A 19,685-nucleotide genomic window follows, 5' to 3' on the forward strand; every position below is an offset into this window, starting at 1 on the left:
AAGAAACAGGTATGTACAGGACACCAACTAGCCTGCCGTGAGAACATTTTTTGCATTTTTTCCTCTTCATTTTACATTTTCCTTTAGTCCAGATTGGTACCATCCTTTTAAACATAGTATGTTGGATTAAAATTGTAGGGTTTTTAAAAATAATCTGTTTGCATATATTTAAATAAGTGGTTGTTTATACACAGGACTAGGGGACGGGTAGATACTGTTGCAGGCAGGTGACAGAAAAATTGAATCATCTCAACTCAGGGACACCAAGTGTTGTCGCATTACCCGTCTCACCCAATTATTTCAGATGCTATCTCTTGGTTTGGAGGGGGGAACTAGAAAGACCTACGGTTTCTAAAATTTAACCGTTATTAATCCCAACAAAATTGGCAGTTTTGGATGGAATAATATGCAGATAATTCCAGGTGGTGAAAACCTCTGAATCCAAATCAAAATCCAAGCAAGTGAACAGCACTGCAGGGAGCCTACTTAGTGTGGAAGTGCCTTTCCCAAACCATGTGCTTATTATGAGGGGACATATTACAACTGCGGGATTTGCAGGGATAAAGGTTTTCTGAAGGAGAGAGCAAGCTTTGACAACAGGGCAAAATTCTTCGTTTCATAAACTGCTTCTGGATAAGCCCCCTTAATGAGCAGGGGCGCAAAGAAATTTGTTTTAAACCTTCACATCATCCTGTGCTGTCTCTAGAAGAGAGAACTCTTCCATCTCTCAAAGCGAAAGAAGAACAATGGCAAGGAAAAGCAGGATCTCCCCAAATATTCAGAAGGGAGGTGTGTGCACACTGGGAGCAGCAGCAGGGACGTGCTGCCCTCCTGCAGCTCCTACCCCTCTTCGACCGTATTCCACCACACAGTCTCCAAGTTTAAATTCACAATGTAAGAGCAGGCAAATTTTGACTCTAGCATGTTGATCTGTAATTTCTAACTTTTGACAAAATCATGTCTTCAGCAAAGGAAAGTATAATTTCTTCCCCTTTCAAACCAAGTCCACTTTTAGATAGAGATAGATTTGTTTCTTTGCTCCTTATACTTAATTACAGGAATCAACAAATAGCAAGAATCTTCCGGGTCTCATGGCAGTATTATAAAGTTATGTTTAAGAAAACACAGTAGCAAATAAATGGATCACTTTACCAGCCACAAAAACTGCACCATTATTGCACTGAATTTCCAGAGCAACACAGAGGTTCTTTGGTGAACTTGGGGGACATGGAAAATGCCTGTATAAAAAAAGATTAAAAAAGACTAGTAATACCAGAACATGATGGAGCATCACCATAGCAATAATGGAATGAAAGATGATTACTTCAGTTACACAAAACACAGCTACAGTATAAACTCAGTATTCACATTAAAAGCTGGAACATCAAGAAATGGATGAACGTTAAGCAAATCAACAACACCGCATCGCAAATACTTTTGTCAATCTGTCATCGAACATTATCGAAGTATAACACTCCAAAGTGTGCTAAGAAGATGTACCATACTATAGCTATAGCAATAATGAAACGAAATACTGCATGAAAACTATCTCCAGGATCTATTGCTAAATCTTTGCTGGGAATCAAAGAAAAGACCTGTGAAGACTTAGTGCAATTAAGCACAGTGAACTACGGAGAAAGTGTCTATTCATGTCTTCCCGCTGCTTGTGATTTTTACCATGTTACAGCACTTGGTGTTTTCTTAAAACTCAACTCCTAACATTTTGGAAATATGGGAAAAAGTCTTTCTTGTAAAGAGAAGTTTGCCTTACAAACTCTAAGGTTCAAAATACAGAAGAAGTTCCACGATTTCTAAATCTCTTTTGTGGTTTTGGGGATGTACATAAAGATTTTTGAATGTAAATCACTGGCAATATTACAACAAACTGCTTTCACTTCTAACCGTTCTAAATCCCATGCCAGCCCAGAGATCTGCAGTGACGTATTGCCGAAAGCACAGAGCAGAACTGCAGCCCTCTGACCCACAATTTCTCCTCTGTGCAGCTCCTGAGATAATCAGCCAATGAAGCACTTTGACTAATGGGAAAGGGACCATCATTTGTGTCATGTCCAGTTTTCCATCCTCTGTGGCTTAATTCAAGCATTTAAAGACTACTCTTTAAATAAAAGATCTGGAATGACATTTTATTACCAGAAGAACAGAAAACGCAACACATTTTAACCAGTAAACTAGCAGAATTTAAACAACCACTGCTTACCCACCTAATATTTTCCTCTCCATCCTAATTCTATACAAAAGCACAATACTAAGAACTAGTTTCAGTATATACTTACTTGAGAAAATCCTCTTCTTTTATCTTCTCTAGAGCTTTTATAACTGCCATTCTCGTGAAAACAGACTGCACAGTGAAATAAAAAAATGAGTCAAGAACTAAAAGAAGCTAAGAAAGGATATGCCTAAGGAAGAAAAAGAACCCTAAAACACACACACCGTACACTTCTCACAAGTTTTTCACTTGTGCTTTGTGTTTTCTTATACCTAAGAGCAACTCTATCAGCAAGAACTCATTGTGATCCTAACCCTAACTTTAACAGGGCAAAGACCAACAGGTAGTTTTGCCAAAATCTATTCAAGTAACCTTACTCACAACACAAAAGCAATACAACTAATACAGCTGACAGGTTGGAACATAACAGTTATTTAGTCGTCGAGCTAAGATTTGCCCCTTTCTTTCTAGAAAGCATGTACGAACAGTAGTATACATTTCCTCACTCTGTTTTTACACAGAAAAAAATAACAAGTGCCACTGACTTTCAGCAGGTCTACAGTTACCGTCGCGCTTCCAAATAAAGCTACTCCAGCTCCTTAGAGTATTCAATTGCTAAGTCTGCCCTTTGGTTAGCTGAAAGAAATACTAAGAATATCTTTGGAAACTATTCTATTTCAGATGATATACAAAAGTGTGCAAAAGCAAGAACAAAAAAAGTAGTGCTTAGAAGCTCAGGTCCAAATTTGGAAAATAGATTAAAAACAGAATCCTGAATCTATGAACAGAAACCTAAACCAGCTTCCCCATTTTCAGGAGTTAAGTATACCTAAGCCCCAGCTTTTATCTGTGACAGTGGGCAGCTAGTTCTTCTGAAAACAATACTGTTGAGTAGATACCTGTCTATAAAATTCAAAAGTTCATTCATAGTCAGAGGTAAAGGCTCTGAATGGTAGGCTAAGGCAGAAAACACAGAATTTAGGTTCCTAGAAGAGGAGAAACAAGTGTTGTAACAGGTGAGGTGGAATCCTACTTCAGGAAGGCTGAGGACAGTAGAAGGTCTCTAAACAAACCTCCTAATCAAAGCATGGTCAGCTATGATATCAAACCATATTGCCCAGGGTTTTACCCAGTCAGGTCTTGAAATCCTCCGAGGACGAAGCCTGCACAGCCTCTCTGCATAGCCTGCTCCACTGACTGGCTGTCCTCATGGTAAAAAGTTTTTTCTTATGTCTCCTCTGAACCTCTCATTTCAACTTATGTTCACTGTCTCTCACCCTTCCACCGTGCGCTGTGATGAACAGCCTGGCTCCCTGTTCTCAGTAACCTCTTTGTTGGTACTAGGGGGAGATTCAGGTGAGTCCTCCACAAAGACTTCCCCAGACTGAACAAGCCCGGGTTCCTCAGCCTCTCCTCCCAGGGCATGTGCTCCAGCCCCTTGACCGTCTTGGTGGCTGTCTGCTGAATTGCCAATTTAATGATGTCTTTTTTGCAAACTGGACTGGCGATTTGGAAAAAAACAGCGAAAAATACCAGCTCACTGTTTGGGACCATTTGCTCTAACACAGAGTTCCTGGATGCCTTCAGGAAAGCTGCTCTTTCTCTTTCTAAGCATAAATGAGAGATAATAGCACTCCCCTTTCTCACAGAACAGATGAGCTGGAAAACCCTTAAACTAGCAGCAGGTTTAAATAAGTATATGCAGCAGATGACAGAAATTCTCACTCAGAACCCAGTTTTTATACCACTTCTCTGATTAACACAGATCTTGAAGCTTCAAGCACAGCTTCTTTGTAAGGATGAACCTCTGACGGCTCTTCAGAGCCAGTAATTTTTCCTTTAGATTCCCCTACATCTTGTTGCCTGTGTGGTTTTAACAGCCAGGCCCTGCTGGTTTAACTCCTTATGGGGGATGTGCCCCCTTTTAAAGGAAAGCAATGCCGCAAGCAGTGAGTTATAACAATACAATCCTTCTAAAAAAAGACTTGCATTTATTGGTCAGGTGGAGTAGAGTAGGCAGAATTCCTGGGTCAGGCTGCCTCAGCCAAATGTCGGTAGACTCTTCACCAGAAAGAATAAAAGGCCTTGCATAGGCTTCTGATAGAAGTTACTTATTCTCCTTCAGATCACACCCACTGTCCTACTTATATCAGTTTCTCTCCAACTGTTTTTTTATTCTTACATGTCCTCTTTTCCGTCAATGATTGTGTGTGTGCTCAGGGCCTGCAACAAGTGGCAAGGTCCCTTTTCTTTCCTTCCCCCCCTCCAGAGGTAGACAGCGCAAAACCATCCTGCATGTATTGTGCCTTTCATTTAGATCAGAGAACATGAAAAATGCAGTATGATCACCCTCTCTCGGCTGCAGAGTCTCATCTTCACAACGTGACTTATCTGAACTGTTTCACCCCCAGAGAGCTTGAGGATCATCTTTTATGCTACTTTTAGTGCATGACAATCAAATTCCTAGATCTTAAGGAAGGTATTTCCAGAGAACGTTCCTAAAATTATGGCCGTTAGACAGTCTGGAAAATGAACGACCTAAAGAAAAGCACGAAGCGCTTAGTTTTCGAAAGTGGAGAAACGTTCACTGAATAAAGAAGACAACTTTGTTTTCAGACAACTGAAAACTGGAGAGATTTTTGATGAAGGAAAACCAGACATTAAGCACTGACTGAATAACCAGATAAATTCTTCCATTGTAGCTACTGCTGTGAAATTCTGAATGTCAGAAAAGAAATACAACAATGATGAGATCCTACCTGTTTGTTCTTTGCTGGTTTGAAACAGTCTGGACAGGCTGTAGCTCTAAATACAGAAATGAAAATTAGCTGCTACTCTTCTAGCACAAGAAATAGACAGACAGACTTATACACATAGCATATACATGGTCTTTGTACCAATATGTCCAGTATCTCGCTTCCACAGTTTAGCACAGAGCAGATTTTAAAATTAACTTTATCCTAAACCACAAACGGTGGAAGGTGCGCGTTGCTTGATCTACAGAGAAATCATGGACAAAGCTGCGTAAGCCTCTTTTGCTCTGACCAACACAAACGTGTCTCAGCTTTGAGATGGGATGGAAAAGCACACAAGTTTAGCTTTCAGTCCTTTCCAGTCCTTCTCAATAAAGGCAATGATTAATGTTTAAGTTCCGTGCAAGATTTGCTAACGTCTTGAAATCTATACTTGCTCTTCTTAGACAATGCATACTGCAAACTAGAGATTCGAATCGCTGCTTCTGGATAGGAAAATTCAATTTATTACAGAAAAAGTAACCCCAGGTGTTCGATACCATTTGTGCTTTGCCTCTTCAAAAGGAAACTATTGGTTGTTTCACAAAAGTGAAAGCCAAGTCAGTGAAACACTTTTTCTGAGTACTGTAGAGGAAGTTGCTGTTCCTATTAGTGGATTTCTATGTATGCAGTTAGAGATGATTTCTAGCCTACAACACAATTTCTTGCTGGTGCTTTTCAACGCCTCTGTAACTACTTTAGACTATAAGGAAGCAGGTCTGACCTCTTGCTGTTTCTATACAAGCAACTTGCCTGGCCAGTGTGTGACACAAAGCATCACAAACTCCCTCTTCCAGAATGTAAATATCACCTTACATTTAAACAGAAATCTCCAAATATAAAGTAATAAGAGCCAATTCAATCTTCCGTGTCAAACTGAGGGTCATTTTAGCACACCTGACTACACATAATTGTGTAAGAACAGCTTGGGAGATGAGGAATTGCAAATGCCATACTTGGAAATCCCACCCAAAAGCATACCTGGAAGACTTCTCCGGATTGAGACAAAGTCTTACTTTGCTTCCACAAAAAACACGACTGTCATTACTAAAGCTGTGACAATTGCCAAATTTACCATAGAATCATAGAATGCTTTGGGTTGGAAGGGACCTTATTTACATGGAAACCAAACCATTACCTCAGAATATGCCCAGAGCCAGCCATTCACGTACGCAGAATGCCTTGATGCCTGAGAAACTACTATGTAATTAAATTAGGTAACACACTGTTACTTCAGAAAAATGTCTAAAACCTTAATTGCTGTTTAAGTATGCCACAAAAAGAAGGCAAATAAAGGGATATTGTCAGGTCACATGGAATAAACCTGAGTAGTTGGAATGTGGAATGGAACTTCTTTACAGCTTTCACCTCTACAACTATTCCGCTTGGGGTACTAACATGAGCACCATAACATGCTCTACATCAGTATTTTTGAAACGTCACAAAAAGGATGGAAGGATGAGCTGAAAATAAAAGCTGAGAGGTTTCAGAGGAAGGAAGAGCACTACAGAAAACAAGAACTGATCAAGTAAAATTAAATAAATAAGAACAAAAGGGTGCAGGATCCAGAAACTTTTGAGTTTTTACAGGATAATTTAGGGTAACCTTATTTAGAATTGTAGTTTGGCCCTAATACTTTCTCTGCCTCTTGCCCAGTCTTGAAGAAGCTGGAAAGGAAACACGTTCAGCAAATACTGGTAATCAATTCTTCCTAATACCTGGTCTGTCACCAAGCATGCACTCCCTCACTCCCTGCCCCAAGACAAATAAAGGATGCAGTTGTTGAAAACCAAGAAGGTGGCAGATTGGGCATTCAAACAAAGATCACAAATTGCCAGAAGGGGTAAAACTGGGGAAATACAAAAAGGCTGCAAAGGAAATCTCTAGTCTCGAGAGATGAAGTCACTATGCAACAGGGAAGTCAGAAATTCTATGCTGAGCCTCTTTCTATGCTGAGATTTAACTTGCAGTAGGAGTGCAAGTGATGAAACTGAGTGAAACTTAAGTTTTCCAGGAAGCATCAGCAAACAGGAAGAGTGAACCTAATTATCCAGAATATACTACTGATACATTTTGAGAAACCAGATTAAATGGTAGCTAAATTCACAGAAATATTTTGCTTCTTTGTGTATAGCAGATGCTCTATTGGGCCAGGCCAAAAACTACGTGTAGCGGCCAGGGAACTTCTGTTTGTTTTAATCAAGCAGCTAAGTTGGATTAACTCACTTCAAAGCCTTCCCTCCCATCCACGTCTCCTGTGAGAGCAGGAAAACCTAGGCATGACCTCAAAAGATTCCGCCACCTGCAACTACGTGGTTTGAATTTGTTTTTTTTAATGATACAGCTATATTGAAGAAGGTAATGACTTTGAAAAGGGCTGAAATTGAACGACTTACATGAATGTTTTCCTTCGAGTTCAAATCAAAATTCTGGATGATTTTGTTCATTGGCTTTAAAGCACAGAATTAACCAGAGAGGGCGTAACTTTAAGCTCTGCAACTCTATCTGAATATGAGGATGTTTAGATGCAGGCCCCATTCTAGTTTATAAACACTGCATACTCTCATCTGTAGCAAATCCAAACCAACAATGTTGCACAATATTTAGATAAGATCTTTTGTTATTTATATAAAAACTTACAGGAAATGGCACTCCTCCTCTGTTTCTGGGTGAGCAAAGACCACGCTAACTTCAAACAAACTCTAAATCAAAAAAAAAAAAAAAGGAAAGAAAAAAGGAAGGAAATACTTCGTTAAACAAACAGGGAGGATATTCTCAAGCATCCTTATTGTAATATTAGGAAAACAGTAAAAAGATAGACAAAAGAGAAAGTAACCCATTTATTCTACAAATCATCTAAAGATACTAAAACATGTGCCATAATAGCATTTGCATTTCTGAAGTCACCAAAGATGATCTGAGAGCCCTTCAAAAACATGAGTGACCTACGCATCACACGTACCAGCCCCATTTTGCACAGGGGGAACTGAGTCAGACAGTGTATGCTCAAAGCCTATTACGGTCACTAAACTTCCTAAACCTTCTGGGACAGCAGTGCATAGCACAGAAGAAAGATAAAAACCCTGTAGTAGTCACCACTGTAAAATTTTGTCAGGGGCTTTGTTTGCAATGACTGGATGGCCTTGGGGCAAAGAAAGGCAACATGTCCTAGCGGATTGACAGCTAGACCAGGAACGCTAGTGCAATCTCAATTCTACCCCCAATTCCCTCTTTGGCCTTGGGCAAACAACACTCATTACTTCTGTTATTCAGATACCAGAATACCTCAAGAGGGCTATTGAAAAGATTGGCTAATATTCAAGTGCCTTGTAGATAAAGAGCACTAGACAAGTAACTTTTATGGTACAATGATGTCTGGAGTGGCTCGGTAGGTAAGAAGTTTGTTTCTTCTTGGATCATCTTCAGGGTAACTGAGCGTTTCGTTCTCCATTAAGATAAAGGGGATGTTTTCAATTAGCACCCCTGGGGAAAACACAATCTGTAATTATTATGGAAGCTGACAAACCAACACTCAGACTAAGTGAGTCTAGTCCTGGGGTCAGTCCTATGGCTGATGACAAGTAAAAACTGCAGACTGCCTTGTCCTCAGCAGGAATTTTAGCCATGTTTGCACAAATTTTACATTCAAGATGACGGTGTTTCTGAATTTGTCTGGCAACATCTGAATGTCATGTTCAGTCAATGCATTTCAGAAATGTTTTAAGAGTGTTAGTCAGAATCTGAAAGTTGAAAACAGGGTTTGAAAAAATTTTTCTACTGTCTACTTACAGGTATTGCAGGTTCTAACATGCCTATCTCTAGCATTCATTAAAGTGAACAAGGACCAGTCTTTCCTCTTTCAGTATGTTTCAGAAATTTATTTTATCCATAGAATTTAACATGCTAACAACCTGAACAATTTATCTCACAGAGCAGTAACAGTGTTGGCAGTAATAGGAGGGCAAAGAAGGAATGAGTGAGCATTCCTTAGCCTCTGGAAAACAGAGATCCTGGAAAATGAGAAAACTGAAAAAGTCTCACTGATAAAAGGAGGATGGCAGCCCAAGAGCAAGAGATTTAGCGAAAGACTACGATGGTTTCAAAAGATGCAATGACCTATGTGTACAAAAATGAAGATTGGACCCCTCAGTACTGTGACTTGGAGGTATCTGGTTAAAAGAACTTCCCCCTTGCCTCCCCCTACAGTGAATATAAGAACAGTACAACTTGTTTATCTGTTAATGAGGGGGGAAAAAAGCACTTCTTTTTTCCCCTCATATATTAAGTGTATAAATACATATATACACACAAACATGTTAAAAAAAAATAAAAAAAAACACAGAAAGAGAGAAAAAAAAGTGTTTTCTTAATACAACACCTTTCCATCAGCAGGAGCACCCAACTCTTCTGACAACTGGGGATGAATAATCCACTTATAAGCTTCTTTCAGCTGAACAATGTCATCCTTTGCCAAGGAAAGGCCCAGTTTTCTGAATCACATACACAAAGAAATAATAACTTGCACAGGAGTCTGTCAAAGATAGATGCATGACAGATATAGTATCTCAAGACAAACCTAAGTAACTAGTCCCAGGTAAACAAGCAATGCACAAATAAAAAAGGACAAAAGTACCAAGCATACAGACCATGGCATGAAAGAATGAAAGGCTGTTCCATGATCTCCTAGAACAGCACTCAATCTTTGTATTGAATTAACAAAGTGTTGAGGAAACGTTAAGGCCAGACCAGGATTCTGGGTAAGATGCTTCCCAATAAACACATAAGAGTTCGGCAGGGAGTAGCTAAAGGTGTCGCTACTGGAGCTACAGTCAGCTCAAGCCAACTTAGAACTATGTTGCCTCCTCCCTGCCTCTGGCCATGCATTCCTGCCAGCACTTGCACACTGATACTACACAGCACGGTAAGTTAATACCAGCCTGTTGATCTCATTTAAAGCAAACCCTAAAAAGGTGTTGTTTTTCAGGCAGATGGGTGAGATGATCAGCTCTCCGGGTGGTCACATAAGCACTTACGTTATCCTTCCGATAGTAAATCAACATCTAGTCCAGCTTAAGTAAACTGAGTATCTGGACCCTGCAGGGCAGTACCTGTGCTACTTGCTAAGGAGCCTCCTGTCCAGCCTCCAGCCTAAATAATATCTTGTTTTGCCCCGTTTCTGTTTGCCAGTGCTTTTTTCACTAACATATAAAAACAGTTTCTTTTTCTTCCTGTGTAAAAGAACATGCACTGAGGAAACTCATGCCATATTTTCATGGTGGATCAAAAGTTGCAAGAGTCTTTCCACAGTCTACCTGGAGAAGAGCTGAAAAAGACATATGCACAAAAATCCTTTGTTTTAAAAAAAAAAAAAAAAAAAAGAAAAAAATTGTTAGACTTATTTTTACTGCTACAAGGGTGATCTAGTCCTTCATTAAAGGAGGGTATGAACTCCAGTGGGCACAAATTGCTAAAAGGAAAAGCCCAGATGACAACCTCAGTTGACCTTGCTGGGAGAGGCTCAACTACCTCTGTAGGTACAAGACCAGGCCTCGACTCCTCTGTCTTTGCCTATGGAGAGAGAAATTAAAAGGAGCAGATGCCTGTAAGGATACCAGCATATGATTTCAAACCACTTGTTTGGGAACTTACAGATCAAAGCGCACGTCCTCCTATACATATGGCACCAATGGTAGGCTACGTGGACAGTATTTGCCCTACAGGGTCTCATCCTCTCTCAAGCAATTTAATGAAACAATTGCTTTTAAATTAGTCTCAAAGTAGAAAGTGATTCATCACCTTTTAGTCTAGCTTTCTATGAATATCTTGCAATGGCACTTCCAGCCAAGATGGCTTCCACCAAAGACTAGCTCAGTATCCTCAACTAACTTTGAGACAAGTGGATTTCTTTCCTCTTGCCCACAAAGACAATTTATCCATTCAAAGACAAAGAATCAAGCGTTTAAATTGATTTCAGAACACTGAGGTATAAACAAGACGAGTCAAAACTAACTTGCACCCACGGCACTAATATCTTTCTCGCTACACTACTGACTTTTCACCATTATCTGACTAACAATTTTCAGGCACTATTAATGTAAGCTAAACCTGAAGAGGTCTGTATTTCATTATGTCTTCCATGTGCAAGAAGATTCTGGCTCATAGATGGCATCGTGGCACCTCTCAGGACCATTAAGCTAACTCAAAGCTGTACAGTTGGACAGACAGCCTGCACTCCAAGCTGAAATGCCATGTCCTAGCTATAACGACACTATGAGGCAAAATAGATAACGAACACCAATTAAGGTCAAACCAGGTAAAAAAAACCAAACAAAAAACCAAACCATCTGCCACCTTCTCCTTCGTGAGCATCAAGTAAACTGGACAACAGCATGATAACAAGACTGTAAAATCAACTTCTTGCCTGCTCAACATCTGTATAGACAAATGGTGTCTATATAAAAGAGTTTTTGTCAGACATACAGCGAAAGCTACAGACAATAAAAAAATTTAAAAAAAACCCAAATACAATGACAGCACATCACAGTTATGAATTTCCTTATGATTAGTGTTGAAGGTACAAAGTAAATTAAGATCTTGGCCAGGGACATAGGAAGTCAGTCTACATATTCCACAACTGTTAGCAGAAGTGCCTTTGTATGAAAGCAACTGTCTTGACCTCGAAAATATAGCATTAATTGCTTGGTTAAAATTTTCTCTTAACATACACGTCTCAGCAGGTGCACTGCACTAAGTGGTTTCTCATTTCTACTATGCTGGAAAAAAGTTATAGTAAGAGTATCTCTCCTTTCTCTAAATCTGGAGAACTCTCTAACAGAAGTGGTATGAGGGTTGCCAAAAGAAATTACTCACCCCATTTCCTGTTTTACCAGCAGCCAAGCAGCACGCTATAGGTCAACAGCCATGCCCAGGAAGAAGAGAGGAGAAAAAAAAAAAAAAAAAGAAAAGAAAAAGCAAGTGAAATTCAGGCTCAAAACTCCCAACAATTTGAGAGGACAAAAAGGAAGTATTAGGATTTTAATTTAGCTTTTGCTTTAGAAGTGGAAAGATAAAATTGGTATTTGTTTTTCTTTGTAAGACATCACTTTGCAATTTACCTCAAACCCTATCTGGCTTTATAAAAAAAGATCAGGCTACATAAAACACACTTTGAGACTTGCTATTAACTCTGTAACTAGAAAAAGACTCTGGCACCCTAAGTCAAGTGCAACTAGCAGTTATCTACCATACAAAGGGAAAACAAAAGTGTCTAAATGGATGATATATGAAAACTGATTTGACATCTAAATTAAAAAAATCAAATTCAGTTATCATCCATTATTAAAAACATGAAATAAAAGACATACTTGGTCTTATGGTAATCACAAACCCTTTCCCTGACGACTGTCCCCTTATTTAAAGCACACCATTTAGTTTAGGAGACATAGGCTGAATATGAGAAAGCTGAGGAACAGAAGGAATAATTCTAGAAATCAGACATTTTAGTACAAATGCTTGAGTTCACTAACAATTATTTATCACACAGCATACGCAGGAATGGCTAGAAGAGGTAATCGGAGAATCACGGGCAGATTCAACCTTGAATTCTCCTTTTTCATTTCCCAATTGCCAATTTCATTTCTCTGCTGCTTTGTGCAGATTCTCTGTGAATACCACCTTCTGCAGCTCCTGATACACTTCTTTGACATACATGACCATAGGATAATTCAGGGACCTCAGGAGGTCTCTATCCAACCTTGTGCTTCTAGCAGGATCAGCTATGAAATCAGACAAAGCTGCTCAGGGCTCTATCCAATGAATTCTTGAAAACGTCCAGTAATGGAGACTGCACCACCTCTCTGGACAACCTGCTCTAATGCATGATTGTCCACAATCCATGCATTGTAAATCCTTCCTCAAACTCTACTCCTCTCCTCTAGCAGCCTTATATATGTAAAGAAACATTATGTAGCAGGCCCCTTAGATGCAACACTGCCCAGGAAAGAAGACCATGAACCACCACTTAGGTGTCCCAGCCAACGAATGGAACTCAGCAGTATGAAAATTAACAATAGTTATAACAAAGGTCAAAAGCAGAATTAAAATTACCATTGGTATGAAAGGACGACAGAAAAATACAAAAGCAAGCACAAAGGAGCCATCAAATCAGTGCAACACTAACAGACTTGAACAAAATTAAAAATTATCAAGACTTCCAAACAATGCTGCTTATGCCAAAAGCTTCCAAAAGCACCTCTTTCCCAAACTCTGCTCTGGGGAGCCAAACATTTTAAAGATGCATCTCTTCGCAGTCTCACTCACTTCTCTTTGTACTGATATTGATTCTACAAAATGATCTATTATTTCGGTGCAGTAATTATTCAGCACTTTAGGCTTTAAATTTTGCCTCTGTGTGGGCCAAGAGTGACTGCCATTCTCTGCACCACAATGAAAATATACCTTACTAAACTGAAGTGCATTACAGCTAACCAGAATTTTAACTTTGAACTGAAATGGCTTTTCCATTAGGTCTTTAATTAAGTAGAAAAAAAAAGTGATGTTGGACACAGGTATTCCAAAGACCCGTACAATGTTTCCATTTCAGCAGAATGCCTATCAGTGCAAAAGCAATTAACAAGAAGAGAAAAACTCCCCTCAAAACTTCCTACAACAAAGCAACAACAACAACAATAACATTCTCAGTTCTTCCTCTACTAACAACAACAACAAAATACATTGAAACTGGCAGGATGCCACTTAACTAATAGAAACCGTACTGTCAATACACAGGCTGGACACCTAGTCTCACCATCCTCACTGAAGATAAATTTCAAAACCCAAGTTGTTTAGTTTGAAACAACTACAATAAAAAAAAAATCAAAATTAGTAGTTTTCGATCTGTGGACTACAGACTACTAGTAAAGTGTCAGAGAAAGGTAACTCCATACGCTTGTCATACAACCATATATACATATGCAATGTCCAAAAGAGTTGGTATCTCAAAAGCAGTAAACATCACTGATTTAAATTCTTCAGAATTTTAAATTCCTTCCCTGTCTTTCATTCTTCATATATTGTGCTTTGAGAATAACCCCCCCGCCCCACGCCCTGCCAAAAGAATTGCTGCCTATTGTCAGGGAAATAATTCTAATGAAGAGGTTTGAAAACATGTATCAAACTTAAAGGAGCAGAGCCAGGATCACATCATCTTTCCATTGATCACAGAATTAACCACATCATAGATCTCTTTACACACTGATAGAGGAACTCAATCAGAAAAAATGTCTATTATCCTTCCTTTGGTACATCTGAAAGAATGAGGGAACCCTAAAAACAGTGCTAGAAATATTAAGGAGAAAGAGGGATGGCAGAGAGAGAACACAAACTTTGTTAAATACGCGACACACAAAACAGCACGCTACTGAACAAAATAAATAGAGTTGTATTGATGGAATATTGTTTACTCAAATTCACTGTGATTCATTATCCTGCATTTGTAGACAGTATGAGTAAGACTGCTTCACAAAACACCATGAAGTATATTGTAATCTTGTTTGCATAATAACCCAGATAAGATCATAAATAAAAATAGTTGCCAATTGAAATTCCTTGAACATAATTCTGAACTAGAGAATATGACAACCATAGAACCAGGTCTAGAAATCTGCATTTGACAAATGCCAATTTAAAAAATCTCATATGCCTTGATTTAAAGCACATATAGGTTTGGTACTCAGTCGGGTGGCTAATCTCTTTCCTTTCCCCTGTTTTACAGGGGTACAATTACAAAATAGAGAAAACTTCTGCATGTAAGTAGCTATGCTAAAATGAGACCACAGGTCAAATTCCATCTCCTCTCTCTTGACTTCAAAACTGAAAGAGAATTAAAGAAATTACTTTTCCCCTTCAGTTAAGGGGAAACAATAGATTAGGGTACTGTGAGCACAGAAGCCAAAAGATCCCAAATTCCAAATCACATTCAACCACCAAGCCAGCCAAACCCCTCTACTCTCTCCCAGCTGTATGTGAAGCAGGGGATCAGATCCCTCTACTTCGTAATTACTTTATGTTTGTGAAGTGGTTTGAAAATGAAAAATGCTCATTACAGAGCTCAAGCCTGCAGGGCAATGCTTAACAGCAAATATATTTCTGAAATACACCAGCTCAGGCACTATATTGATTACAAGCTGCAGGATATTATTCTGATGCTATCTGAGGGATCACAGTGGCAACAGTTGAAATGCCATGTGCAATCCCAGCCACAGCATTTTTTCACTGTATTAGAAAAGAGCTTCGAGATGGGGAATTCCACGATGAGGTATACACGGTCCTACAGGGACTAATGACTACAGATGCTATTTGCATCAATGTCCTTGTAGCAAGTACCAGGATGATGGATCACAACTGAGACTACCAGACATAGCTAACAGTCACCCTTTTGAAGGGCATGACTCACTTCATATTCTAATATAGTTGTCTGACATAAACTTGGGACTCCTGTATTTATGATTTATTTTAATCAAATATCCTACTTGTGGAAAGAGGCGATAGCTTCTTTGCATTACAGATACAAATACTATGCAAATGTAAATTTTATGTCCCACTCTTCTTCGGCTCCCATCGTACATTTTAGACTTGGCAGGATGACAACTGTCATAATTAAATTAGTTGAAGGTAATATTAAAAGGCAGCTTCTGGTTTTCTGTCAAAAAGAAGTCAGAGAAAATCTGTGTGTCATACAAAAGGTCAATGGGAGGGAGGCTGTCTTCAGGGTGTGCTTTTATGATAAAATTACATATGTTCTTGTAGAATGCAGTTCAAAGAATTAAAAGCAGAATTTAACAAAAGACCTCTTTTCAACACAAAGCATTTTGAGATATTTTGACATATTATATTACTTTCTGCTTTTCTGTAACTGTAAAACAGGAGCTGTTTTTACCAATTGTTTTCTGAAGTGATAAATGGATAGGTGGTAAATAAACCCGCATGATTTTAAAAGCTTCTGTCTCCACCATCACCCATTTTCACCCCTTCAGTTAGAGCACAGCTACGCAAGCAGCTGTTTAGCATTTGGGAAGACTGAAGGGATGGAATAGACGGGACAGCAGGAATTTCCTAATGCAGACCTGCTCCCAGACGAACCAAAACTGTTTCCAAAGAGAACAGATCTGGTTTTGGAGCTTCCTACTCACTCATCTCACTCCACCTATTCATTTCTAGACCCACACCACAACTTTTATTCCCTTGGTTGTACCAAGCACTGTAGTATTGTTTGTTTGCTTGAACATAAGGACAAGACACTTTGAATGAAGCAGATGGACGGGTTAAAAATTACATTTCATCCCTTTTATCGAACTTATAATTTATTGCACTTAGAAGACAAAGTTACTATAAAGTAATAAATTCTACCGACTGCATCTGCCAAGTCAGTTTTCCCAGTCCACCCAGTCTCAGTGTATCATCAATATTTCAACCAGCAAGAGGAACTCTCTGAAGCAAACTATTATTTTTTGCTTCCATTTACAGCCAAGGCTGCCTCAAAAGCAAACAGAAACGCTTGCCCTGCTTGTTCAGATTAGCGTGAGAACACCACTGAGCTAGAACTGCAATGCAATAACACCCTCTACCGAGGCATTCTGGCAAAGACCCACAAGGAGGGTGAGGAAGAACAGTAGCATCAAATTTTTTTCTTTCCTCGCCTCCATCGTTATATAGCTATGCTATGGAAAAAAAACAAAAAGGAAGTTATTTTTAAGCTAGATAAACTAGAGCTGTCAAGCTAAAGACGCATAATGGAAACGTATTAAGAACTTGATAACATGGGAATTGCAGTTGGAACTCCAGCCAAAAGATTCCATACATCACTTTCGTTTTGCTCATTGAGGCTATAATGAATAGAGTAAGGGAGGTCTCAGTAATGACTAGCAAAGATAGACTGGAAATGGAAAAGACCTGATCAATAGTACCCTAAAAATAATAAGATTCCTCTTTTTTTAAACAGCTAAGCTTACACCGGGCATAAAGTCGGAGTAAGTTTGACCTACATTTGGAGTTTTACAGAGCATCATGGGCACACACGCACGCATCCATACACTCACCTAGCCTGAAAGTGGGTTGTTTTTTTTTAAAACATATCTTACTTTTGGGATGACCATAAAATCAAATGGGAGTAAGGAACGTTCATCCATTCAGAAAGCACAAAGCAATTTGATCTGGGATCATTTTACCAGACACAGCGGCAGCTGAAGCAAACACACCAACTATGCTTAATTTCAGATGGGAAGTAGAGAATCTTATGTTCAAGAAGACTTAGAAGTAGAATCTGTGTTAGCACAACGCAGCTATTACACTGGCATTGGCCCGAGATGCCAGAAGAGTACAAATCAACATTAAAAGTGTAGTAAATTATTTAACCATCAGGCTGTGTGGGATGAGAACAGACCTCACCACAGGTTTATATGTATATCCAAGAAGACCTATGCTTCTTTCTGCCACGTTCACTGAAGCTTCTACTACATCTTACCGCAGCAGGCATCTATCATAAAGATTTACATGTTGCCCTTTAGAATAGTATTTTTGCATCATTTTTTATCAGAAAGCAGGGGAACGCCATAAAACATCTCACAACTAAGGAAAAATTGGCATTTTATTGATCATAGATACTGTGCTTAGCATTCTCCCCCAACTTAAAAAAAAAAAAATTACCAGGGTTATACACCTCTCTATGTTATCATTATCTTCTGTAATTAAATGACTGAAATGTAAACAATTTAAGTTTGATTAAAATTGCCATGAAAATCAGTAGTTTTACAACTGCTACCAACCGTAGTTTTACAAATCTAGACTTTCAACAATGCCCCAGACAGGTGACTATTAAAATGTGTATTTTTGCATCATTTAAAATGCAGAACAGTTAAAATGTTGATCTTCAAATTCCTTCATTTGTATTCTGCACTACCAATTATCATTTATTTCAGGAAAGGCACCAGCTGTGCAGTTCCTTCTCTGGGCTAACTGAAAACTGAAGGGACTTAGACACTTTATTAATTAACATAATACTCACCAACAAGGAAGGGGACAGCAGACTTCACTTCTAGCATGTGGTTTTGTTTTTTTTAAACAACAGCACTTAAAAATCAAACCACTTCCAGCTTGTACATTCCACAGTTATTCTCTTTAATATGCATTTAAGTTATGAAGAAATATCTGTAAACACTTACCTCCCTAACAGACAACTGTGGGGGTAGCGACACAGAAAATACAAAACTAGTGAACTGGTAGTCAGCGGAATTAACCTTTTGGCACACCTGTTAAAGAAGGATTTTAATATTAAACCACAGCAATGGAACTGAGTTGATAATCTTTCAGGATATTCTTTATTCTAGTGTAATCGCTATAAATCCATGTTAATACACATTCAGACAGATACCAACACACAAACCAGGGTAATCCCTAACAACTTATTGAAATATAAGCTTTTTTGTTCCGTTACCAAAAAAGAGAAAAAGTTACAAATAAACTGTATCCTTATTGCTATGACACAACCAAACTCGCCATTTTAAGGCTAAGAGCAACTGTATAGCGAAATCTTAGTGCAACAAATTACACCACAGTGACCAAAGGCTAGAACAGCTGACTCAGAATATCTGTCTTCATGGCAGTGATACAATTCTATGACAATAAAAACGTTTTAAGATCCTGGGATAAGACAGGAACAAACAGGTGTCCACAGAATTCATTCATAATCACTCTTCATCGTAAAAAATCACGTTTGTCACTGGAAATAAAGTAAGAACCCAAACACACATCAAACATTTTAAAGTAGGCTAGCGAGAGCTGATGGCTAGATGTCCCTACTGGAAGTAACCTTAAACACACATGGAGAAGTCATCCAAGATGCCAGTGATTTTAATTTTAGTGAATGTTAAAACTGAATTGTGAGCTTTCAAGGTGAAATTAACTTCTCGGATAAGGAAATTTCCTTATAAAATCATCAAATTTTGTGGTGCCTTAACAAATGCTGACAGATTTTCCGTTGCTACTCAAGAGAGTACAAGTCTTAGAAGTGGATTCTTTAAAAATATCTATACTCTGCCAATGGAAACAAAAAAACCCTATCATGCACAACAACAGAAACTATATACTATGCTTCCTGTTTAGTCTCATTTTTAGATATATTCATGCTATTAAACCAAATTCTTTTATATTAAAACTCTGTTAAACATCGCAAATGCAAGTGTGATTTTTCTCGTTGATATTTCAGTTTGTCAAATAAGCAATTTTATTGCTCAGAGATGATGTTTGCAACGCTCATGCCCATATTCTCTCCTAACTCATATTTTCTCCATTATCTACAATCTGTTGTAGCACCAAAACATTTTTTTCCCTCTGTGGCTTTCTAAATAGTAGTACATTGTAAAGACAGACTCATGCTACATTAGGAACATGTAGTTAAGCTGAAGAGCATAGCAGTTGACGCCTCCTCATTTTCCCTTCACAGAAGTAGAGAGAGGTGACCATTTACAGTGAGGTTTTCCTTGTAACCTAAGCAGCTGAACCTCAGGTTACCTCCTAAATTCATGTAACCACGTATCTGTTAGTCCTTTTCATAGGCAAATGTGCCCCTAGCAGTCATTCCATTGCACCTGCATTGCTATGTTTTCTAAAAA

At 38.7% G+C, this 19,685-nt stretch overlaps 1 protein-coding gene across 1 annotated transcript in view; it reads right to left on the reverse strand.

The window, feature by feature from the left end:
• Positions 1–19,685, reverse strand: part of PUS10 (pseudouridine synthase 10) — a 34,847-nt gene that overhangs the window by 10,373 nt on the left and 4,789 nt on the right. The window contains exons 4-10 of the mRNA XM_075707461.1: positions 18,237–18,323; positions 11,890–11,924; positions 9,398–9,509; positions 7,660–7,721; positions 4,987–5,032; positions 2,295–2,359; positions 1,153–1,238 (exon numbers count right to left, since the gene is read on the reverse strand). Coding sequence (XP_075563576.1) covers positions 1,153–1,238; positions 2,295–2,359; positions 4,987–5,032; positions 7,660–7,721; positions 9,398–9,509; positions 11,890–11,924; positions 18,237–18,323 — 493 coding nt within the window. The remainder of the gene's footprint in view (positions 1–1,152; positions 1,239–2,294; positions 2,360–4,986; positions 5,033–7,659; positions 7,722–9,397; positions 9,510–11,889; positions 11,925–18,236; positions 18,324–19,685) is intronic.

Source organism: Pelecanus crispus, chromosome 3 (assembly GCF_030463565.1).
Source record: "Pelecanus crispus isolate bPelCri1 chromosome 3, bPelCri1.pri, whole genome shotgun sequence".
Lineage (NCBI taxonomy): Eukaryota > Metazoa > Chordata > Aves > Pelecaniformes > Pelecanidae > Pelecanus > Pelecanus crispus.